This window comes from Catharus ustulatus, chromosome 12, assembly GCF_009819885.2.
Source record: "Catharus ustulatus isolate bCatUst1 chromosome 12, bCatUst1.pri.v2, whole genome shotgun sequence".
Classification (NCBI taxonomy): Eukaryota; Metazoa; Chordata; class Aves; order Passeriformes; family Turdidae; genus Catharus; species Catharus ustulatus.
The window spans coordinates 17,917,445-17,943,004 of NC_046232.1; the positions used below are offsets into that span (position 1 = coordinate 17,917,445).

At 38.9% G+C, this 25,560-nt stretch overlaps 1 protein-coding gene across 5 annotated transcripts in view; it reads left to right on the forward strand.

Moving 5' to 3' along the window:
• LRRC28 (leucine rich repeat containing 28) overlaps positions 1-25,560 on the forward strand; it is a 51,158-nt gene that overhangs the window by 19,981 nt on the left and 5,617 nt on the right. For 4 of the 5 annotated variants that reach the window (XM_033070690.1, XM_033070692.2, XM_033070695.1 and 1 more), the window contains 4 exons: positions 11,378-11,584; positions 17,779-17,881; positions 21,326-21,501; positions 23,696-23,855. In XM_033070690.1, coding sequence (XP_032926581.1) covers positions 11,378-11,584; positions 17,779-17,881; positions 21,326-21,501; positions 23,696-23,855 — 646 coding nt within the window. Of the gene's footprint in view, positions 1-7,385; positions 7,429-11,377; positions 11,585-17,778; positions 17,882-21,325; positions 21,502-23,695; positions 23,856-25,560 lie in introns of those variants that run through there. The other variant, XM_033070694.1, reaches the window with a different exon arrangement.

Below are 25,560 nucleotides of genomic sequence, written 5' to 3' on the forward strand. Positions count from 1 at the left end.
GGTCTTGCTTTTGGTCAATCTTATTCCAGTGGAGTAGAAAAACAGACTACCAGGAATATTTCATTTTGCAGAGGTGCAATTCTCTGTATGCTTGCTTAGAGTTTGAAGGTGTTAGTTACATAAACATATCTAGAAATCCATAAAGACTATAAAACCTAATATTTCAAGTTGATTTAATTTTATGGGTTATCAGAGTAAGTTCTAAAGCTTAATAGATCATTACTCTGTTCATAGCTCTGGCAAATCCCCTCCCACCCCCAAAATTCTTGGTGGCATCTCTGATAATCTTGGTAAATGAGAAAGTGTGATGGCTCGTTGCTTGTCTGGCTGCTTTGCTGTGCAAGTGTCATCAGGACTAGTGAAAATTCATGTAAACACTGCTGTGCTTATTATGATAAGGTGTTAAAGGTATTGTGGGGGGTTTAGTTTGCTTTTGTGCTTTAGAAAAAGCCCAGCCTAACCCAAAAATGGAATCTTTAGGATCTTTTACCTTTATTATTACATAAGAAAAAAAAATCTACATCAGAAGAAAATTCACAGTTATTGTAACTTTTTAAAGGTGTCATTCCCCTCCTTCTGAAACTTCTTCCCTCAGCATTGCCGAATCCTGTACTGAACGCACGGCAGAGGCTCCTCTGTGGAATTTGATGGCAGGGTTTTTCCGTGCTGGGGCTGGCAGCAGTCCGGCTCTGAGCAGCACCCCGGGGCTGTCACGGGGCGGATTCTCCGCGGTACACAATGCGTGTATCAGCCTGTCCCCATCAGGACAGCAGCATGGCACTTCTAGAGAGGCTTTTCCTCGGACTGCTCTTACAGAAACCACTTGTTATGAGGACATTCTCTGAGAAATTAACCTCAAATAATCGTATAGTTCCATAATCTCAGACCTGCTTCCTGAGTAAAGGAATTGCAGAAAAAGCTGCTTTGTAACTCGTCTGTCATCACTGAATTCTTCTGCTGATGATCTGATTGTAAAGATAAGTCCTTACTGATTGCCTGGCTCAAACACATGTGAGATATATGAACCTCTCGCTTCTGCAACTTCAAAACAGATGCTCTTCAAAATACTTGTAAAAGTCTTTGGGTTAGAGCTGTTAGCCAAAAGTAAACGTGAACTTCAAGGGAGTTTGAAGGGCGTCTCTCATAAATGTTTGCCAATAGATGTTCACACAGGCTAAGACAGATGTGTATTGATAAAGCTGAGACCAAACCTCAGAGGTGGAGATGTATTTTGAGAAAGATGTTTCCCATACAGATGCTGTTGAGCTTTCTGTAGTACGAGAACTTCTTTGATATCAACAATCTGTTCAGGGGTGTTTAGTCAGGCTTTCAGAGAAGCTCAGCTTTGAACAGATACTAAACTGCAGGTGTTTTTTCTCTGAAATTTTTCATCAGTTTGTAAATGTGTGAAAAAAGAAATGGTGGTAACTGGTTTGCAGTTTCCAGGTTTACCTCAGAAAGACCTCATTGATTTCAGTGTGCTGGACTGCCAAGGAGCTCTAACTTTGTTTTGCTGCAGTGACTTATTTTGGGAGGGTCCTAACACAAATTAATGTAATCCATGCAAGCAAAGCCAGCTTTTCAGGGAGATTATGTCCATGCTTGCTGTCTTTACTGACATTGTTTTAAAAAAAATTATCTGTTAATTCTAACTAAATTAATTTGCTAGTAATTTTTAATGTAAAACCTCTTACTAATTTGAAATTTATGAGATTTCTTTTTTTTTTTTTGGTTGCACTAAATTAGCATTTGTGACAGGAAAAAAGTAGCTCTTGAAGCTTATTTTTTATAGTTTCTAGGACTGGGTGTTAAAAGTTAAATTGCTTTTGCCTTAAACTCTTAAGTCTTTATTAAAAAAAAAAAATACTATGAATGTACTTTTGTCTCTTCAGTTTCCTTTACTTTTTCCTTTCTTTCCCTAAGCTCTCCCTAACCTATGTACAGTGATTAGCAGTATTAACAGGTAGTTGATTTTACTTGTGCATTAAGCAAATGCAATTTCCTAGTCGGGATTGAGTGCTCAGGGAAGCTTGGAGAACAAAGCCATTCAGTCTTTGAAAGGGAACAAACACAAACTGTTAATGCTGTGCAATAGAAGAATTTTATAATATATTGATTTCCATTTTGACTTTATTGACTGAGTATAATTTAGTTTTCTGCATACCACTGTGAGAGAGTTAAATTACTACTTGTTATTGACACCCTTGTTTTTACTCAGCTGCTCTATTAAATGAATTGAGGCAAAATAAAACGCATCATTTACTGACACTAAATCTAAATGGAAAAAGCCTGTAAAGAGAATGTGTAGAACTTGAGGTATTTTGTGAGATTAACCTTCCTGTGGTTCATGTCACACACTCAGAGTTTGATACCTGCATTTCAGTTAGCTTAATGTTATTGCAGTGGTATTTAAAATAAAGACCTGTGTTTACCTTAGCATTGTCCAAATCTGCATTAAATTGTCATTCTAGATGGAAGGCTTTGATGCCAAGCAAGTGCAAGTGTACTCTAGTTGGTAATTGTTTAACATTTGAGAGCTTTATGAACTAACACCATTTTTTTGTGTAGGTAAAGGAATGCAATTCAGAATTACTTTGGGGGGTTGGAGTGGAATTGCAAGCCTTACTTGTCTACTTTGTGCTGATTTGAAACACTAAACAGCAGAAACTGTCACGGATTAAGACAAGGCTTGCAGTTGCTCTCGGCATTTATAAAGTCAGGACAATGCTAGCATTGCTTGAAGTCAGATGTCTTCATTTTTTATTGATAATCTTAGTTTAAAACTGTTAGTAGTTGGTTCATACCATTTTTCAGTAGTAAGCATGTCTTTATAGCAGCTCCTGCCTCCCCTTCCTGGCTGGTGAATTCTCCAGGCTGCTGAGTTCAGCAGAGACAGTGAGGAGGAGCAAGAGATCCTGGTGCTGCTGCTAGAAAAGGACATCTGGATCTATAGTTTTCATGTCTATTATAGTGGGACTATTTCCTGTAACATTCAGCCAGTCCCTCCCCAGTAATTACTGTTGCAATTTGGAGAAACTGCCAGTGGCCTGGAAGAACTCTTATTTCACAGGACTGGAGTTGAGACAGTCCCATCCAATAGCATTCATTTAAAAAACAAATATGGTGATTCTACTGCTGTAAACGTGGCTCCAAGCTAAAGATCTCCCTTTGATTCTTTTCCTTATCCCACACAAATTTATAGTTTCATCTTTTTGTTATGAAGGCCAAATTTGACCCTCAGGGAAGGGTGTTCTGTTCTGTGGTGTCTCCCAGTGAGTGAGCCATAACTTGCCTTGATACAACAGTACTTTCTACTGAAAAATGAAAATTGAGTCTGGACCTATTGCTTTTGTTATGCATTTAGTGGAGAGGAAGAAAAAAAACCTTAACTAACCTCAAGAAGAAGAAAGATGTGTCTGTTGTGAGTTGGTTGGAAACAGTTGATAGCAACAGTCACAACAGATTGGTCTTTGTGTGGATTATTTAGACACCAGTGCTGTAATGGGTTAGAAGCCACTAATCTGTGTTTGTCAGAGACCACTCTGTTGTGTTGATCTCAACTTGTTCCTTGGAAGAAGAAAGGAAAAAGCTGTCCTAGAATTTACGGGCAAGACTAGCCCTGTCTCTTTTGCTTCCTGAGCTGTTCTTAATCTCTCCTTAGGATGCTCCTTTTGTTTGCCTTGGTTTCAGTACTGGTTTGCTTTTAAGGAGCCATCTTCAGCTGTCCAGCATTGTGAATTCAAATCATCAGCTCTGTATTTTATGCACAAAGTTTTTCTGGAAGGCTTTCCCCCCCTTTCCTTGTATTGATATTAGTGCACAGTGAATGGTGGATGATGTGCAGCAGTAAAGATAGTCAGACATAAACAAAACAAGAGAAACATAACAGGTCTCATGCTTTATTCATGTCACTTTTGTTTATGTTTTACCACCCAGAGAAAGGGAAACAGCTGCTCCTTAACAGAAAGACAACAGCAGAAAAACTCCTTAAATAAGAGACTTTGTCTGTAGAGTGCTAGCAGAATTTTGCATGCAATACATTTGATAAAGTACCATTCTGACTCTTTCTGCTTCATTTTGGCCACTCTATTGAAAATATGAGATATCATTTAATAAAACCATAGAATAATATTAATACATTAATTTCTCTAACTTGTTTGTGTAGCAACAGTACCTTGCTGTGGGGCAGTGAAATAGGCAGAGCACACAAGAGCAAAATGAAAGGATAGGTTGTCTTCTGAAAAAACAAACCAACCAAACAAACAAAAAACCCCAAACCAAGAAAACAGCAAACCTGATCATTTCATGGCCTTGAGTTACCTTTGTGCATAAACAATATTTTCCTGTCCTTGTTCCTCTTGCCCTTCCTCCCACCTTTTCCACTTTTCTCGTGTATGATAATTTCTGTTGTTTTTATCATCTGGTTTATTCTAACTGTTCTCATTGAAACCATCAAATTGTGGACAAAAATGTAATTCCAGTCCTGCACTGAGAGGAAGTACAGGCTAATAACCACTGTGGGTCTGTGCTCTGTGTGTGTGCTGAGGAAAGCACAGAGTGCTGGCCCCATGGCATTCAGACAGCTGCCAGTTGTGTTAACTGAAGTTTAATTGTGGTATGAGATGGGGAACCACTGACCTTTAGAAGAATTTGACTTAATGAGACCCTCATACCTGATGTCTATTTTCAGCCATTTTTAGCTGACCTAAAATTACTGTTTAGCAAGGTTGGACTTCATGGAGCCACTTTTCTCACCTTTGCTTTGAGTGATGGCACAAAATAAATAAGGATTGGTACTAAGTTTGCATGTGACATTTAGCAAGGTTGAGGGAAAAAAGATTCTATTTTGGTATGTTCAGTAGAAGTATGTATTTTTCACTTGGTTTTGGGCTTTGTCTGCTTCTTAAGTGTTTTGGAGAGGAGTCACTGTAGTTTATGGCTGAAGTAGGTGAAACCAAGAATTGGGGACAGCTTTGCAGGGTGTTACATGACTATGTTCATTCACAAAGACTGTCCTGCCCCAGAAAAATGTTTTCCCCTGTTCTTTGCAGCCAGAATATTAGTGTGAAATGCAACCATAAGTACTGCTTTGAAATTAATAGATTGAAGTTTCATCAGCTGGGGTGGAGGCTTTCTTCTTCCATAGAATTTTTGTGGGTTTGAACTCATTGAACACCTTATTTAAAATCAGTTGCTGCAGTATCACAAGATCTCTTCCAGTATCTCCTTTTTTTTTATTCCTTTAAAAAACCAAGCAAGTATTAGCCTATATGGGAAAAATACCAGGAAAATCATCTTCAGGTCTATTGGACTTGAGAAACAGAACATTTTTCAAGCTCTCTCACCAACAGTACAGAAAAAGAGCAGGCAGCAGTGTCAAAATGTAAATGGGATTCAATTTGCCTGCCCCTTTCGTTGTCCTTAAATGTAATGAGACCAATTTTAGTTATGGTTAAACTTCCTTGTTTGAAGATGGCACAGCTCTACCTTAAGTGTCAATTTGTGCTAGAAAATTTAATTTTTATAGGCTATGAAATGTGAGCTGTGTGGTAGGCCAGTAAATGTAATGTAATATCTAATAGGCTATTTAATTTGTTTTAACCATCTTAAAGTCTATTTAAGTCCTTCTGAGACATCCCGGAGCAGATCTAAAGGAGATCTTCTCCATCAAGCTCTCAGCAATTTAAACTTACACTTCCTGTCTGTTACAGTTTTCAATGGATAATAATATCCACTTCAGATTCATGGCATGTATAGACTTGAATTTTTTTTCTGGTGGGACAGGTAGTAAGGTCTGTTAAGTGTGGAAGACTTCAAACACTTTTCCTCACTGGTGCGTGGTTTTACAGGTCTAATAAGGAAATGCATCTTGTGCTCAGGTTTGTGGAAGTTGATTAAAACATTAATTCAAGGGTGAAGTAGGGTGGCCCCTTCCAACACCTTTTGTTCCTTTCCTGGAGGAGCCACCATTCATTTTAGCACCTGGGAGAGGGAGGGAAGGCTGGGCTCACAGTCCTGGGCTGTGGGAGCTCACAGTCACAGCCAGGCTCCCAGTGCTCCATTTGGTAACTGTTTGTAAGAAATTGTCCCTCTGGTACCACAAGCTGGAAAACATCAGTCCATGGGAAGCAGCAGAAATCTGTTAGTCCTGAGCTGCAGCCTTGGAACAGAGAGGATCCATCACCTCCTGTTAGAGCTCTTGGGTAGCAGAGTGTTAAAGGTGTGTATGAGAACAGCCAAGACCATCATTACTGCCTGCAATACAAAGGAATATTAACAAACTTCCCTTCTCCTGACAAAATGCTGGCTGTACATAGAAATTGCCCTATTGCCCTTTGGGAGGGAACAAGTATAGCCAGACCCTCTCCTCCTTCGCACTTTCAAGCAGAGTCCTGACTTGCAGCACCTTCTTGTCATGGTTTTCTGTTCTTTTTTATTATTATTTTCTCTTACTTTTCTTTCTGTTTCTATCCCTTAAGTCTAGAAGTTCTTGCTTTTCCTGCTGTATGACAATTTGGTTCTCTACCACATTCCTACTACTTTAAATACTTGGGCTGACAGCAACCCAAAACCTAATATTATTTTTTACCCAGGTGCAAAATGGGAAGTCTAAACAAAGCAGACCCTTGAGGAACACCACCACTAGTAATATTTTCTCCATCCCAGTAATTTACCATGAGGTGTGAAACTCATGTGTTACCATTAACCAAGAAATTTCATCAAAGAAAGATAAACCAGTATGACATGATTTACATTTGAGAAGATCTGGGGTGCATTTCTGTTCTGCTTTCTATTTATGTTCCAGTCACTGGTTACTCTTGGGTGCTCTTTCCCCTTAGAACATTTGTTATGAGATGCTGAGGAGCACTGAGCTCACATTAACAGGGCTTTTTTGAACACAGGTTCTATATTTCTTCTCCAACCCTAGGCTGCTATCCCAGAAAATGTCCTATTCATTGAGAATCCTCGTGCCTGAATCTGCAATTTTGATATATAACCCTTTTTTTTTTTTTTTTCAGTATTCTGGGATGGAAATTTTTTTAAGCAGCCTCATTTCATTTTAGTAATGGATGTGGTAATTTGCAGTGCTTTGTCCTTGTTCCCATGAGGTATTCTGTCTCTGTCCCCATACACAGCATTATTCTTACAGGAAAAAATTGTGCAAAAAGCTAATTTAATTTGGGTTTGTCCTCCTAATTTCTACTCCTTGTTGACATCAATTCTTCATTCCTTGCTCTTAATTTCTTGTTAAGAAACCATTTGTTTGTCTGTGAGTTCCCATTTTCCTGGCCTCCTGGCAGTTTGCATTTAACCTCTGCAGCCTGACCTCTAAGTGCCAGCTCTCTTTGCTGATCAGTCCCTTTCTCCATTCCTTGTAGGTTCTCTACTTCCCCTTAATATCCTGCTTTGAGGTGCATTCTCATGCAGGTAGGTCTGTAGCCCTTTCCTGTCCCCCTTTTAACTTTACTGGGATGTAAGGACTCAGGTTTAAAGTAAGCCCTTCCCTCCCATACACTCAGATCCAACTGTGTATGTGTTTCATATATCTTTGGATGAAATTTTGGTTTATGGCCCATCAGGGAAAGGTGGGATTACTCTTGAAATGTAAAGAAAAACTGGTGGTTATTTTTGGGTCATGCAGCTGGTGAGGCCTGTACCCTCAGAAAGATTAAGGAAGTTTGAATTGCCTTTGGCAATTACTCTATGTTGTATAGGCTGCTTATTTCCAGATGGGTTTTTTTTTTCTTCACGTAAAACCATGGGAATTAATTTTAAAAACTGGCATTTAAACCATCTGAATCAGAAATAGATTTTTTTTTTCCTTGATGCTAGGTATGTTTACACAAACACAGTCATTTTGTTAGAAGGTCAATAATTTTGGACATTTCCTAAAATCCTTTCCAGGTTTCACTTTTTTAAGAAAAATATTAAAGGTATGCTAATGTTTCTTTTTTCATTGTGCTGAGGGACCGATCTATTTGGCACCTTTTTGTTGAAAACCCCAACACACAAGAGGACAATTCACTTTTCCATTTTTTCCCAGTAGTTGGGAGAGCTCTTACAACAGATGCAGAAGCTGCTTTTTGGAGCCGAGCGATCCCTTCTGAATCTGCATATTCTCGGGGAGAAAAGGATAAAATGAATTCCCCAAGGCTGGCAGCTTTGGAGCACAGCCTGTGTGGGTCTGTGTGGGTCTGTGGCACTGCAGAGGCTGGAGGAGGGGTCAGGGAGTGTTGGATTCCCGGGCTGTCAGCCCCTCGTGTGCGCACTGCGAGCACATTGGGACCATCTGGGATTGGCCAGCTCCATGTGCCGGCAGCAATCGCTGCAGATGGACACGAACCAGCACTGCAGCGTCACGTTTGGGCTCTGTCTGTCTCCACAAATGTGTGTCCTTCTGAGCTGGGGGCAGCAGAGCTACCGAGGAGTTTGGGTTTTTTCTGGCTGCTGATACCAGAATGGGGCTCAGGGCTCTGCTGCATTGATTTTGATAGTGTTAATCCTAGAGCTAATATAAATTTTAAATTACACTTTTATGAATTTCATTTAAATGTAATTGGAACTCCTCAGTGTGGTCTAATGGTGATGTATAATGCTTGTCTCTTTCTTACCCTTGGGGGTGCTGGGGGAATCTCTGAAAGTCCCTTTGTCAGCTCTTTTTGTTTGGGAATAGCCATTTTCTTTTCTGGATCTGCTGTACGTTTCCAAAGTTCATCTCTGGTTTATCCTAGTGCTTGATGAGCTGACAGCAAGAGAGAGATTTGCAAGTCTTTCACTGTGTTTGTTAGCCAAGGCTTCCTGCAGTATTTATGCTGCAAGACTTTAAAAACAAGGATAATAGTATTTAGTACCTAAAAGCTTGAAAAACTTATTAATGGACTGTTTATATTTGTGTTATTCCCCTTAACTGTTTCCCTTGCTTTAATGAGATGAAAACCAATTTAGTGTCATTAGTAAGTGTCTGAGCATGTTCTTCAAACTGAGCTTTGAGCCCTATGGTGGGGAGTCTGGGGGTTGTATCTTTAGTATGAGGGTTATACCTTTAATATGATGGCACTTTGTTGTTTGGCTTGCTCTTAAACTTCATTGTGGGTCGTTGGGTGTTTGTGCAACATGTGGCACTAGATGTTGAAAGTGGATGTTTACATCTGGTATGCATTGGGAGATTAAGGTAGAGAGGATGAAGTTTTGGGTATGTGTTTTTTGGATGAAGGATAAAGTGAGAATACTTTTATTTCCTCTTAGATTTGAAACATATCATTCTAGCAATGCCTTTGAAACTCTGCCAGCTTTGCCAACCGTAACATTTATGGGATTTTGGACCTAAACTGAACTAGAGAACTGTTTTTAGTGGCAGAGAAAAAGGTTAGTGCATGAAAATAGCTGGGCCTATTATTGACTGCATGTGGTCAGTGGTTTGGCTGAATGTAGGTGGCTCTTTTCCTGTCACTGTTTTCAAGCATATGGCTTTGCAATGAATATAAAACTCTTTTGAAATGGGATCTGCTGCAGTTCTTTTTGCACAGTAGTCTTGTGCTATTTAGTAGTGATTATTTTGCTTTTGTCATTTTGATGCCTGGAAAGGCATTTTCAATCCTGTAGTAAAAAAAAAAACCCTTTTCAAGTAAAGCTTATTCCTGTTGACATCAAAGCTAAGAGGTTTGAAGAATGTGATCATCTGTGTACAGTAGCTGCTTCTGTCAGTAATATTTCTAAAAGGATGCATAAACTGTGTTGAGTCTTTATTGTAGTTGGTGGTGGGATTGTTTGCAGTGGGCAGAAACTCCCTCTAAACGTGCACATGCATTTTGTTTAATGATTACTTGTGTGAAAATCTCTAATATCGAATTACAACTTCCCTTTCTTTGCTTTTCATGTTTCCAGTCTTGAAAGTAACATTTATAGCAGTTTCTCCCTAGGTTAACTTCTTTTTCCCATTGTGTGGAATACAGCTTGGGTTAACCCAGTGTTTTGTTTCCTTCTTTGTGTGTAGTATACAAGGTGCAACCTCAGAGCTCAGGGAACAGTGAATTTTCTAGCTCCTGCTGCAGAGAGCTTAAGGGCACAACAGGTTCTGTTTAACTTTAACTTAAACAGTGTTACCCTATTTATATCTTTGTAAAAAATCTGGGTGATAGAGCTGCAAATTGTACAGATTGTGGATTGTGCAGATTGTCTGGTGTTTTCAGTGTAGAAAATTCTAGTAATCTTGTTTTAGCAGCTCTCAGATGCAAGAGCTGGTTTCATTCAGCTGAGAGCAAAGTACATTTGGGTTCGCAAGATGCTGAGAACTGCAGCGAGTTTTAGGGGCACCGAACACTTCATGAGTTGGTTCCATTGCTGTGGAGTATTTAAAAACAAAGCAAAACTGTTCCCTGTGTTTGGGGGGAAATGTTATGGGTTCCTCCTGTTTGAGGGAAATAATATATAGAATTATCCAGTTTTTAGAGTAACTGTAAAAGAATAACTAAATAAACAGTGAGGTAACCTGCAGAGCTGCTTAACATATTTTGAATCTATTTGTCAGTCAGTCCTGCATCCTGTTTCACAGACACAGGGAAAAACACTGCTGCACAAGTGAGGCTGCTTGTGTGATCATGTCTTACTCACATTTAAGAATTTAGTTTGTAACCTACCTAAATAAATTAGACAATACTATCTGAAACATGAAATCTACTTTTAAATTCTTGAAATTAATAAAACCCTACTTTAGACACTGTAATTATTGCAACTGTAGAATTAGAACTTAGTGAAATATCTTCCTGCAATATAACAATATCACTGGTTATTAAGAAATTTCTTTTCTAATTTAAACTAGCCCTTCTGAACTGTATCATGAAGACAGAGCTGTTTTTCTCAAGCGTGCTGGGTGAAAGACTGTCACTAAGCAAGAAGTGCTATGCATGTGTTTGTAACTCTTGTTGCAAGAGAATATTAAGTGATCACTCAATACTTTAAAAAAAAAATCATTTGAATTTTCCTGAGTTTGAGGTTGTGCAAAACACCCTCAATATCAGCAAGCTTTTTTGTTTGCATTTTGGTTTGGGTTTTTTTTTTCCCCCTCATTCTGATTTAGGACTAGGAAAATGTTTGATATTTTGACAATAGTAATTGTCACAGTTCAGGAATGCTCTATGAAAGATCTCGAACATGCTGATAAAGGTTCCTAACTGATACTGATAATCTCCATCATCCTCATATTCCAAACCTTTTGATACATGAAGATGATGTTGATTATCAGTAGCAGTTCTCAACATGAGAACAGGATCTCACAGAAAAGCAGCACCACTGATGAACTTAGATTTTCATTTATGTGAGGGTTTTTTGGTGCTGATTTTTGTGCCAGCAGTTACAATTCTCCTTGCCTGTCGTGCAGAGGTCGGAGACCTGCGGGAGCTGCAGACCCTGGACATCTCCACCAACCGCCTGATGACGTTACCCGAGAGGCTGCACATGTGCCTTTCCCTGCAGTACCTGACTGCAGACAGGAACCACCTGTGGTCTGTGCCCCGCCACCTGTGCCAGCTGCCCAGCCTCAATGAGCTCTCCATGGCTGGCAACCGCCTGGCATTCCTGCCCCTGGGTGAGTCCCCACCTGGGGGGGTCACACACAGCAAAACGAACTGCCCGCACCCAGGAATTAAAAACAAAGCCACAACTTGGTGGTCCCTGCAGACTGTGTTTATGGAGCTGTCACAGGGATCATATTGTTGGAAAATATGTTAATTTAAAAAATGCAGGTTAAGGTTTCATGGTTTTTTTAAAGCAATAAGGCAGCTATCAAATTTGCTTTATTTTTAGCTAACCGAGGGGAAAAAGTCTAAATGATGTGCTTAAATATAGTACTGTGTAATCTGAGTTCCACCACTTTGGGTAATGAGCTGTTTCTGTTTGCTGCATCTGATGATTTAACTAAGATTCTTCAGCTAGGGTTTAAAACTTGTTGTGGAGTCCCAGCAACTCCATATAAATTACTTTTCAGCATTAGGAGTGTCACTACCACATAATCCAGTGCAGGTTTAGTTTGTGCTGTGTACAGGCATCCATCAAAATTTCCACAGTAGTAGCCCAGGGAGGGATTGATGTGCCTTTTGCTGAACCCTTTGAAAGTTTGGAAGAGTAGAAGCAGGTCAGGAGTAGGAGGTGCAGTCAGTGTGTGGGGGTTTGCTGGGGGCAGTCACTGTGTGTTCCCTTTGGGAAAAGCAAATCCTCTTCTCTGAACTTGTCACTTTTCAGCCCTGCCACGAGGTAATCTCAGCTGAGATACAGACACACATGCAGAGCTGCCCTGCTATCTGAATAACCATTAATAGTTCTCTAGAATACAGAGTTTAATTAGGTGCAGATTAAGTTATGATAATTGGAAAGAAGCTGGAAATTAAGATGGCAAAAAATGAGCTCATAATTTCTAAATTAATTACATTGTATAGGTTTAACTTAATCTTTCAGTACTAGCAGTTCAGTTTTTTAAAGAATTTACTGATCTTTCTGAATTTTTTATCACCTTAGTTTGTATTACTGGAAAATAAGTGCAAGTAATGTCTCCAGACAAAGTGTTGCAGTTATGTCCCAGCATATGTCATTATATAAATGAGAAAACGAGTTCCAAGATGCACCCTCCAGATTCCACAGTACTAAACCAAGCAAATTGCCTTCCCTTATTTTGGCAAATATTTTTAACTCCCATGAGAGAGGAAGTTAAGCAGTTTTAATTTTGTAAAAATTCAGTAAGATGAGATGTGAAATTTTAAAGGATAAAAGTTTTTGCTACTTTTGCACTTGTAGCTTATCTGTGAGCGAGCCGTGACCTGGATGAGCCACAGATCTGCCAAAGTGTTTTAAGTTCAAAAGGAGGAAATAAATCTCTAATATAATGACACACCTTCTTTTTTCTTTATTTTTAGACTCAAATTCAAAACATTCAAAAGGAACTTTTAAAATAACGGGAAACATCAAAGACTGTCAATTGACCTTGTTCAGTAGTTCTTAATAGTGACTCACTGGTGAACATTTGGAGATAATTTGCTATCTGTGGATATGAAACTGAATCATAAATCCTAGAGTTCAGAGGAAAAGCAGCACAGTATAAATGTAAATGTTTAATCCTTCCTCTGAAGAATCAGAAGGCTGTAGAGTGGTCAAGATGTGATGAAATAAAGTAGAAGAGAGAGTGCATTGAAAAGCAAAAAGATTAAATCTATCTTCTGTTGCTTAGGAAAATATTTTTCTTGGAGTATTGCTGAAGTTGAGGCATAATTGTAGCATTACTTCTGCTTGTTGCAGATGTTGGGGCTTTTGTGTGTATCCTTACATCCAGCTCAAGTTTACCAGTTTATGACTGAGTAAGGATGCTAAGCAGTGGTGAAAAATACTGCAGAAATACTTTGGAGTGATAGTCAAGCAAATATTGTCTAAACAACTTTTGGCAATTAGGGAGCTGTGTTGAAAAGCAGAGAATTTATTCATCTCCTGACAGAATGGTTCAGGTTTTTTCTTTTTTTATTAGATATGTCCATGTTAAAAGAAATAAGTTTAAAACAAATTGCTTAATGCTTTTTAAAACATTATTTACTTCTTTTATTTCACATGGTGGGTGACATCTACTATGTCAACCAGGAATCCATTCTGCCTTGTCCAAGTTTGTCCTTTGTAGCTGCCAGCAGAGCCTCTTGTTAAGTGCAGTGGAAATCTGCATTTTCCTGTCCCTGGACTGATGGGGACAAGGTTTATTCCAGCAGCAGCAGTACAGCCCTGCTGGACAGGGATCAGGAGATTCTTTGCCCTGTACATTGTTTTAAGTTTGCAGGCACATGTGCCTTAGGAAAAACAGTGTAACACTGTTTTAATCAGTTCTAAAATAAAGTAAAAATACCTGATCCCACTCCCTGACTTTCAGAACTGGTCCATAAACAAGCAGATGGGTAAACAATAGTGAATTAGTAATTTGTTCTGAAGAATACACCTAAATCTTGGATTTGCCAGTGTTTTATAAAAATCATTTTTTCAGCTGTGAGTATTTCAGTTTATACTGAAAGAAATGAGACACCATGGATCTCAGCCTCTGGGCCTTCCTAATGAAGTAATTTTTAAGAACAACTCCAAAAATTGTATGTATAAGTTGAACTGGAAGCTGCATCCTGAACAGTTTTATTATTGTCATGGTAACTTCATGCTCCCTTAGTAAATGGTCTTAGAAATCTGCTGATCATTCTATATCAATCTACTTACAACATAAATTATCTTTTGACAGAAAATTAACTTTAAATTTTTAGCATTAGCAAATGCTCCAGTGCCTGAAAACAAATTCCACCGCAAGCAGAAATGTGAATCTGATGACACTGCAAAAATAAAAATCATTTGTGTAATAAAGTACAAATATAATTAAAACATGGTATAAATCTCAAGTGTACTGGCAGCACAGGGGATGGTATGACAGCAAATATTCAGAATTATATCATTTTATTTGAGGGTTTATGTGCACTTTTTCTTTAGAAAATGGATCTAGTAATTATCAGTGCAGAGTAAACAAAGGTCTTATTCTACCTCAGTATATGCTGCTTTTGTGTCCTTGCCCTCACAGTATGGTTAAAAGAGCATCAGTGCAGCCACACAAGAGCTTTTGTTCCATCTTCAGCCATGTGGAATGCATATGCCAGGGCCCTGAGGTTAAAAAAAAAAAAGGAAAAAAAAAAGGAGGGAGAAAAAGAAAAAAATAGAATTGGGGTTTGTTCAGGACTCATGGCATTTGGTCATTTCTGGGAGAGAGGTCTTTGATCTGGGAGGCTGGAAGGAGGAAAGTGGAAATGTTTTAGACACAGTACAGTGCTTGCAAAAGCCACATGAAAACCTTCTTTGTAGCTTTAGCCTTTTCAGAGATGGGCAGCTTCCTTATTGCACAGAGTTCTTCAGAAGCATGGTTTTTAGAGAACTTTTAACAATATTTGTTGGCTGATACAAGACATAAAATTAACGTGGATGGGATACAAAGAGCCTTTCAAAGTGATGATTTATTTAAATTTAAACTTTATGGATAATGTTTGAAACTGAGAAAAAATCTTTTGGAGTCTAGAAGATGCTTGGTTATTTAATGCAAAGAAACTCTATCAAAGGAACATTTATAGTTACAGGCTATTTGGCTTTGGGAATTGAATTTTTCCTACTGAGATATTTTGTCTAACATCCAAAAATTTGCTTTAATTACCTAGGAAATGCAGTCAACTCAGAACTTAGAATCTAAACATAGCATAAGATAAAGACAGAGGGAAGAGATGAGATGCAGCCTCACTCCCCCCTCTCAGTGCATATGAAAAGAACAGCTTTAGGGCTTTTTTTGACTTGCCTGATTTTCAGCCCATTTGCATACATCTGTGTAGAAACCAGCAAGATGAGCCTCTTTTAAAAATTTTCTGCCATTCTCTAAATTAATAAGTTAAACAGTAGCACATTCAAGCTACCCCAGCAACCCATAGTTTTCTGCTGTTTTTAGTCTAAGTGGCTTCTGCAACACGAGGGAACATTCTCTGAACATTACATGTCCCATCCACCTGCTACCTGCTTTAAATTGTGCTGGCTGATTCCTCACCAGCCCTGCAATGTTTTATGGTGTTACATTGCCTCTGTGTTGCAGTATTTTTATTCATTGTAGGATAACAATGGGGTTTTGTTTCATCTAAAAATATCCCAGAACTTCACTAAACTATTTTCAGCCCTGCAATACCGAGCCCAAATAAATCATCTCATTGAGGTGATGCTCAGCAGCATCTCCAGCAGTGCCCATCAGTCAGCAGAGGGATTTGTGCTCCCATCCTGAGGCAGGACACTTGATGGATGCAGCAGATAGTTCTGTGAGCTGGAATGTCTCTGGGACAGGGTCAAAGCAGCATGTGATGCTTGAATGTGTCCCTTGATGTCCAGTGACTCTGCTTTGAACAAAGCCCAGATTATGGGCCCTGAAATCTCCACAGACTGTTGCAAAGCAAGGACCTGTGTTAAAGGGGAAAAAAAAACCAAACTCATTTTTTCTCTGTTAATACTTTTATTTTAAAAAAGGAATCTCTTCATTTTCTGTTGGTATCATTGCTTGTTCTTTATATCAAAGATTTGATAATGTCACTCCTCAGCACGAACTTTAAAGGTTTCTGGTGCTCACAGCTGCCATTCAAGGAGTGACAGCTGAAGACATTCAGTATATTTTTAAGATGGACACACATTTGGGGAGGGATCACTCAAAATAGCTGCACTGAGTGGTATTTAGAGCTCTTGTGTACAATAAAACTATTTAGTAATAAAGAAGGGTTTGTATTACCTATTGTTGTAGTAGGGAATGAGATCAGTATTCCAAATAGAATTTCTGAATAGAAAAATCATGGAAATTGTTTTAATTTTTATTCTGTTCTTGGTCATGATTACAAAGGGGACAGGAGCTGTGCCCATTCCTGCCCTTATATTCCTGCCAGGCAAGGTAACTGATAAAGATGGGAAATCAGAATTACTCAATGTTAGTATTGTCTTACTGTGGCTGATGCAGCCAAATGCTTGTTTATCTTAGTCTCTCTGAGGTACTCATGAAAGTTTAACAAGTTGGGAGGCACACAGATTATTTGTGCTTTTCATGGTGCAGTTTGTCTGGGTCTCAGCTCTCCATCCTGGGCAGAGGCTTTCAGGCTCTGTTCTCCTGGGCTGTGCTTTGCACTAAACACAGAAACCTTTTCCTGCCCAGTGTCTCAAAGGGCATGGGAGTGACAGATGAGTTGGGCTGCCCAGCAATGCTACACATCAGCTTTCTTGCTAGTCCAAAACTCGTTCAGACCTTTCTGTTTACTTCAATTTGGTGTCTTTTGAAATGTCTCTCATTAATATGTTTTCACTTGTTTTAATGCCAGACAGTTTTACCACTGACTAGACCTTGCTAATAAGCAAAATTCTCATTTCTGAGAATTCTTCCAAGAAACCTGATTTTCCCCCATTTAATTTTAATTTTCTAAGCAAAATAAAATAGTTCCATACTGATACAGTTCTACCTAGAGGTATCTTAATAGATTTCTAGTCCACAAAGACATTACTTAATCATGCTGTACTTGCTTCTTTTGACTACCAGCCATGAATATTTTAAGAGCAATAATGCAAGCAGCACACCTCCAGAAGTATTGATCATTTACTGCAGCCACAACTTTTGATGTCCAACACTCTGCAGTTTAATGCTTTGTGTTTTCTTGTGCTCTGTAATTCACTGCACGAGTCAGACTCGTTTCTGAATGACTGCACTTGTATTTGGTTAAGGCTAATGAATCCCAGCAAGGATCCCTCCTTGGAGAAAAGAAAGAGGGGGACAGAGCACATTCTTGTGTCTGTCTTGCCCACTTTCCCAAAGATAGAGAAGCTGTGATTTCACTGACATGAGACTAGTTAATGAAAGCAGGTTTGACCTTATGAACTTGAAGTATGCACTGAGGATTTGAAATCAATTGTCCCTTTGCTTCTTCCAACTGACTTCAGAGTTTGTCAATGTTAAAATTTAATTATTTATAATGGGATTTTCAGGGCTTCTGAAAGGGGGCTTTGTTTTGTTTTAGTAATTTGAAATGCTTGCTTCTAAACAGCTTTTCAGCTCGTCCATAATAAAACCATTGGCTGAAATTTTACAACTGAGAAGTACTAATTTATGTTTGCTTACATTGAGTCCGATTAGCTTATTTATAATTAAAGAGAATTGCTTTGCTTATAATTGTCACTATGTTATCCTTTCTCCTCTTGACTTTTCTTGTTTTCTAAACGCAGATTTAGGTCGTTCTCGAGAGCTCCAGTATGTCTATGTGGATAACAACAGCCACCTGAAAGGCCTCCCATCTTATCTCTATAATAAAGTCATTGGTTGCAGTGGGTAGGTATGAATTAATTCAGATGTCTTGTGTACCTGTCCTTGTACAACTTCTCCTGTATGATATAGCTAGGTATTTTTGTGTGTCTGTGATTGATTCAGAGCTGATGTTACTTGGAGGGGGTTACTGCAGCTCCCAGTTCTCTTTTATTTTTGTAATAAATCTTCTTTAATTGCTGACTTTTAACTATTTTAGTATTAAGGCATAACAGTGAAGTTACTCTGAAAGCATTTGTCATAACAATGTAAGGCCTAGAGCTGAATTTAAAAGTTGGCCAAAAGTGTAGGCTTCACAGCTTCCAGAACTAGAGAATGAATAAAGTAATTCTTTATATATTGCAGCATCTCTTTGTTTCTAAGTGCTCACATTTCTGTAAATTGTCAAATCTTGAAAAGTCATGTGCAGCTCCTTCACTCATTTTACATCCCAGTATCAGCTTCTTGTAGGTCTTGGTACCTACTAACTAAAGTGACTTTTTTTAGGAGTTATGGATTGACAGGTTTATTTTTACATGTGGATTTTAAAAATATCCTGGGCTGTCTCATGTTTGTGGTTAGAATGCAAGAAAAAAGTGGTCTGTGTAGGACACTGGCTTAATTCTTTCTGCCCTGACACTGGCATAAATTAGGATCAGCACCCCTGATGAATGGAGCCTTACTGGTGTAAAACTGATCAGAAGAGGATTGTCCCCATTACCATCTAATTATAAATTTCTGGTATGCTCACTCTCAGCAGATCTCGCATTAAATATAAATTCCCTCTCTACAGCCTGCACTCTCCTGCAATATGGGAGATGCTGAGTCTTGGCATTTTAAGGTTTTTCTAATATTCCAGTGTCAGCTGGTTGGTGATATTTAAATACTTGCAGTTGGATTACAGTTCTGCTGAACTGTGTGACTCGCAAGCTTTTACTAATTTTGTTTTTCAGGAAAGATAAATTCTCGCTTTTTTTTCTTTCAGAACTGATTGTAAATTGTTAGGCAGACATTAAATTGACCTGAAATTTAACAGAATTGTATTGATTGTGACCAAAAACAGTAATGATAATGCAGGAGATGATCCAGCTGTCCTGCCTTTTTCAGGTGGTTTTATACAACAACCATATTTTTTTTTTTTTTTAAGTTTTCGTCTTATACCTTATACAGTTCATCTTATATAGTTAAAATAATTTTATCTTTGCATTGACCTTTGTGAAGATCCTACCAGCTCTTTTTGCTGTTCTTACATGTACAGTGCTGGTGAGACCACCTGCTAGTATATCTGATATTATAAATCTAGTACAGAATTATAGAATCTATAATTAAAAATCTAGTATAGAAGAGACTAAAGGAATTGTAAGTGTTGCAGTGGAACTGATGCTTGTAATGCCTCTGTGGAATGAAAAGTGATTTTCTTCCTTAATAATGAATAATAAAAAGAGATAATTTCTAGTAAGAAATATAAGGTTTGTATTTGTGCACCAAAAAGATCCTTGTCTATGTTATGAAACTGTCTTGAAACGTTGCAGATTATTTTTAAGCAAAAATTCCAGTATGGGGAGAACACATATATATTGTTAAAAACCAAAGGTTTTATTTGATAATGTGCTGAGAGACTTTAAAATTGTGTAATAATGGTCATGTGAAGAGTTTCTGTGTTCTTTCCAAGAAAGCATTAGCAACCAGGCTAAGGTTTTCATGGGTCAGGCAAGGGTTGAAGATCCAGGCTTTAGTGCTCTGTCTGGCCCTCCACTGGAGAATAAAATCTGACAAGCTGCTGTTACTGACATAAAGCTTGATTTCTGAAAATAGAATATAAATTGCCTTGTGTAAGTATTGAATCTCTGTCTGGGCATCCTGCAGTCAGACTGACTGAAAAAAGTCTTTTATATGAGAGGTGATGATCTCAGCACTCAAAATAAATTTTGATCTTATTTTTTGCAGATTGGATTTCATAGTCCCCAGTTAGGGATCTGTCAGTCTTGTTGAAGGCAGCCAATAGGTGGTCTCAGCTTTTTTTTCCCCTCACTTATTTATCTTCCAGGCTTCTTCTGCAGCTCCTATTTTTCCCCAGCTGTTTAGGCCATCCTCTATTCCAGTTTTTAACCTCCATGGATTTTGTGTGTGGCATTAATAGCCTCACCCTTTACATAAAGTAGACCAAATGTCCCAGCTCTGAACTGCAGAGGCTGTAATAAGTTCTTGGGTTTGTTCTTAGTGAGGTTGGTAAGGGGTTATTCAGCTTGAAAATGCAACATGATGGGTTTATTTATTTATTGTGATAGCTAACTCATTGGGAGTGGGTCATTGGAATACCGGATCTCTGAATTCCCACTTATTTTAACCTCACTAATGGGTTGTGGGAAAGGATTCAATATTTAGCAAGAGCCTTATTGACTTGCTTGCTGTTTGATGCTGCTCTTTTTTGGTTGTTTCTCTGAGCTGTTTCTCCTTTAATCAGAAGAGATGAGATTCTGTGTTGTCAGAGGAGTACTCTGAGATTTCTTTCACATCTGATAAGGTTGAGAGTGGTTACCTCCGTTTTAGGTCTAATATCTGGGAAGGCTGACAAATTTGTGTTTCTATTCCATTTGTTAGGACTGGCCCCAACAAGTTGCTCTTGGCTTCAAATTTCAGTTGTCATAAACAATTCCAATTCCCCTGTTGACTTCCCCAACCTCTTAGTAGAATTTTCCTATGCGTGTCTCTCTGGTATGATCCCTTGCAACAGGGATCACGTAAAGAGTTATTATTTTTACTACAAGCTAAGTTTCTCTCCCTGGATCCAAATAACCATCCCTTTCCATATATGATTTGGGAAGGGCAAGGCTAATAGACTTATTAGGATATCTTCCCACTACAGCATGGCTGTTGTTTTTATTTTTCCTTCATCTACCCCCCTGTGCCCTCCAAGGGGACTCTGTGGATGGGGAAAGGTGTAGTACAGAATCACCCAGTGGCACTTAAAATGCTTGGTTTTGGGGAGTTTTTGGAATTTACCTTACATGTTACAGTAGAAATCCATGATTGTTTTCAGCTGGTTGATCCAAGACACAGGAAGCAAACTGTTGGGTATGAAACTGCTCCCCTCAATAAAGTATTTACCAAGAGACTCAAAGAGATTTGTCACATGGGCAAAGTAATGGGCACATAGCATACTTGGTTCACCCCCTTGGGATTGTGTTCTCATTTCTTTATGTTATTTGATGAGTAATTCCTCCAAATGTCCCATGTCTAGCACATCACAGAAGGTGGGAATCTGTAGAAACATAGAATCATAGAATAGTTTGGGAAGGGACCTTTAAAGGTCAACCCCACCATTGCACTGCTCTCTGCAAGGAATCCTTGAGGGGTGCTGCTCTGGAGAACAGTGTCAGGCTTACTTTGGGTTGGTCATCTGGGTCTCCCCATGAAATTGCTTTTATTATTTTTTTCTAACCACTTTCTAAATGTCTTGTGTCCTTCTAGTTGTGGTTCTCCAATTCAAGTTTCAGAGGTGAAACTGCTCTCTTTTTCATCAGGCCAGTTAACTGTGTTCCTGCCAGCAGAGGTGAAATCTATAGGGACAGAAACAGATCATGTGCTGCCTTTGCAAGAACTGGCCATGAGGACCCTCTATAACACGTACTACAGGTTTTTGAAAGGTATGAAATTTCTTCTTTCTTCAGATTACAGAAAGAGTGAAAGTGTTCTCTGGCAGTGAGAGGAACATTTCTAACAGTTCTTCAAAGGCTTGGGCAAGGATTTATATTTTAAAAGATTTATTTAATCAAATTATGTTTGAAATGCTGCATTAGAACAAAAATGTCCAATATCAAAAACCAGAGTTCCAAAGACTATTTCTGAGGTCAGGTGGTGGTTATAAATGGTTCTTACTTGAAGCCTGCACGAAGAAGGACGCTTTTTTTTTTTGCAGGAGAAACTCTTTAATGGAAATAGGAGATGAGAAATACAGTTCCTGAGGCAAGATCAGATGCATCAGCCAACAATGCAACTCCTTGCCAGGCAGCACACTCCTAAACTGGCAGACTTGTTATACATAAGGCAGAAGAAATGCGAGCAGCCCTTGGCCATTTCAGCACAGTGTGACAGCTGAGCTGCTTTAGTTCTGCCCCAATTCAGGCTCTCTGCTCTAAAGTGGCCCTTGGCTTATCTGGTTCTGCATCATGCAATCACATGAGTTAGCAGTATCTGCTGATAACCTGCAGATCCTCTCAGATCTGGATGTGTTGTGCCTCCCCACAGTTGATGCTATCTTGGGAATTCTCAGCTTTAAAGGTCAAAGGAGAAAGCAGAAGGGTGGAGAGTTCCAGTGGGAAGATTGGAGGGGTTATGGAAAGGGTCTCTTGTACCTTGGCCACTGCAGTAAATCCTCCTGCTTTGCCAGGAAAAGTGTACAAGGAGGTTCTGCCTTTTCTCACCCACTTGTGACTTGCACAATTATTTCTGGAATCCAGCTGTGTGGATGTGGTTCCTGAAGATGCCAGTGAAGTTTGGTTTGGGAATTGGAAGGTCATATTGCAAAATCAGTTTAAGGACTGGTTTGTAAATGATTTTATACAAGGCTGTGAGGATTACACTTACTTTCAGCCAAAATGCAGAACCTGAAAAAGATGGATTTCTATATCCATATACACACACCCATAGATATGTCCTATTCTCAGTGACCTTATTGCAGGCTGTGGCCATTACCACTGCAGCACCCCAGCTGCAGTGAGCAGGAGCAGTGCCTGTGGCAGACAGGTGTATGAAAATGCTCTGCTGGGGAAGCAGGTGGCACATATGATTAAAGTAGCAGATTTCATCTGTCACTGCCTAAATTTGCAGTTTCAAGAGTGCTGTTAAATACTTGGCAGCTGCTGGGGAAGTGACAGAAGTGACTGGACTCCTTTTCCTCAATCTTTGCTTGGCTGCAGAGTGTGACCTTTTCTTTCTGTCCTGCTCATCCCCTCCTTGGGGCTGGTGTGGTACATTGTGTCTGGGGTTCAACCTTGCAGGGTTTGAAAGCTGAAACCAGTGTGATACCATAAAACTGATTTATCAGATACTGCATCTTGTCTTGATTACTCAGCACCTAAACTCACTCACCTGTCTTGGCTGTCTCTCAGTTTCTAGATGGAGATTAGCATGTGGGGTTTAATTTATAAAACACTCTGTGGCTTGGGCCAGGCCTGGGAAAGTGATGGCTCTTTCCCAGGAAATGACCCTGGAGTCCCTTTTGGTGCAAATGATGGCATCTTGGGGGCTGTGGGGGAACACTTAACACATGAGGAATGTATTGATCCTTTTAGAGTGGTCCCTTTGGTTGGACCTGTGAAATTATGCTGGGCTGGACTGAATTTCAAGTAATTCCAAATATTGCAAATCTCTTTTTCGTGATGGTGGAGTTTGTAGCCTTGAGGTTAGCTATCCTGCTGGATTGGTTGCTGAAATATTTTCATAAAATAATACTGATGTCCTTTTCATAATGTTGTATTGTTACTAGTTACTAAACATCTGTCTAGATCATCTCTGTGTCTAAAAATCCTTCATGGTCTTTTAATCCTTTCTAATATTTGCTTAAGCTGTAATATTTTCACCTGGGTATTTTAGCCCAGTTAAACTTATGCCCACAGTTGCTAAACTTGTAAATTTAACTTCAACTTTTTGAATTTAGACATGGAAAGCATTATGTGCCTCCCTCTAATTGTGGTAATTTGTATTACCTCATTGTTGTTTTGACAAAACCTTAAGAATGTGAGGCAGCTGTTTTCTGAATTGTTCATGGATCATGCTTGTGTTTGACTTTATCACGCAATCATTTTATTATAAATATTTTTTGTTTCTTTTCTTCTCTAGATTTAAACTTTCTGACTCCAATCTCACTACCCAAAAGCCTCTTGGAATTGCTGTACTGTCCCTTGGGACACTGCCACCGCTGCAGCCAGCCTATGTTTACCATTGTCTACCCAAAGCTCTTTCCCTTGAGGGAAACTCCAATGGCAGGATTGCATCAAGGGTAATTATACAGGAAATTACACTGGGGTTTCGTTTAGGAAGAAAAACACCTTATGGAACAAAGCATGTTGTTAAGGATTTTTTTTTTAAACACAGCATTTCAGATCCAAAGTCCCTGGCCTGTGATTGCATATTTAAGTTGACAAATATTTTATTCATGAGTCAACCAAAATACTGCTGTTACAATGCTAAAAGGGTCTTCAGATACGCTTGTCTCAGCCTGCTGTGAGACAGGAAAGGGTTTGGATAGGATGGGATTGAGCTGTTTGTGGTGGTGCAGCACATGCCTGGCACTTCTGTGCCCTGGGAAGGAAGTGATACCTAACACCAGTAATTGTCCTGATGGCCTCTACCCTGATTTCAGATTGCCACCACTAAACAAAAAGTGCTGCAGGATCAAAGATGGAAAAAAGCTCTAAAGCTGGAACTTAATTAAAATGTTCTGCAGTAAAATACTCTTGTTTTAATTTCCACACTAATTAACTTGAGATATGCTGTGGAAACATTCTGCATAGGAACATAAATTTTGTAGTAATACATGTTTTTAATAATACTTCAGTTTTATGGTTGTGAAAGTGTGTGCAGTCAAATACACAAGCCCACACAGATTTGCTGACCTACTGGACAGTGCAGTCACAGAAGGGACTCAAAATGGAGATGTGGTTCAGGGAATGTTGCCTTCATGTAGATAAAGATATAAAATACCTTTAAGGTGAGCCCTGATTGCTTTGCAGTGATTCTTTCCCTAATCCTTATTAGTCTGAGTGGATACATGACTCATAATATCAGTGAATCCACTTTCTGCAATGGAAAAGCATCATCTGAGAAATTTCAGCTTGTATTGTGTGAAAAGTAATAAAGGAGGTTTAAAGCTAAGTCACTTGGAGTTAAACAAGCAAAGGTGGTGTTAGGTTCTTGTTAGAGAATTCAAGTCAACCCACCCATTAATTACAAAGCATCTACCCAAAGGTGGTGGGCAGAAAATGAAGGGGCCCTAAAAAGGAATGTTTGTGAGATGACTTGTTGGTGTCTGTATAATCCAGGAACCACTTAGTTCCTAGCCTGCTGAAATCCATTGATTTGATAGTTACCTTCCATAAAAACAAGAAATTGCTTTTCAATTGGAAGATCTTTCTATTAAAGAGATTATGGGTAAAGAGACTAACCAGTTCAGGTTGGTGGTGGCTGTTTTACACAGCTGTACCCCAGCCTGTTTGCTGTGAGTTTGTAACATGAGAAACATCTGATTTGTAAGTAATTCAGCTTTATGAAATGAAACAACTTAGGTATGCCAAATCTGGGCAGCAGCCAGAGGGCTGCATAAATGCTATTTTGGAAAAACCATCTTTCTTAGAAAGATCTAATTGCAGACATTGCACACTTCAATTTACCACTCTGTTACACTTCAGTCATATGTCGAAATTCAGTGGATTTCACGTTGAGTGAAATAATTTACTTCCATATTAATGTCATAATATTCTTAGTCATAAGATGTTATAATCATGCTATAAAGAATTTCTTTCAAACATTCAACAGTATAATTTTCTAAGAAAATGATGGAAAACTACTGGCTAGTCACCAAATTCATCTATTACCCTAAATAATTCAACAATGTGAGAGTTTGCACTACTTAGTAATTAATTGCTAAACGTTGCTCATTGTAGGAGCTACAGTTACAAGATGATAGACATTATCAGTAGACACTT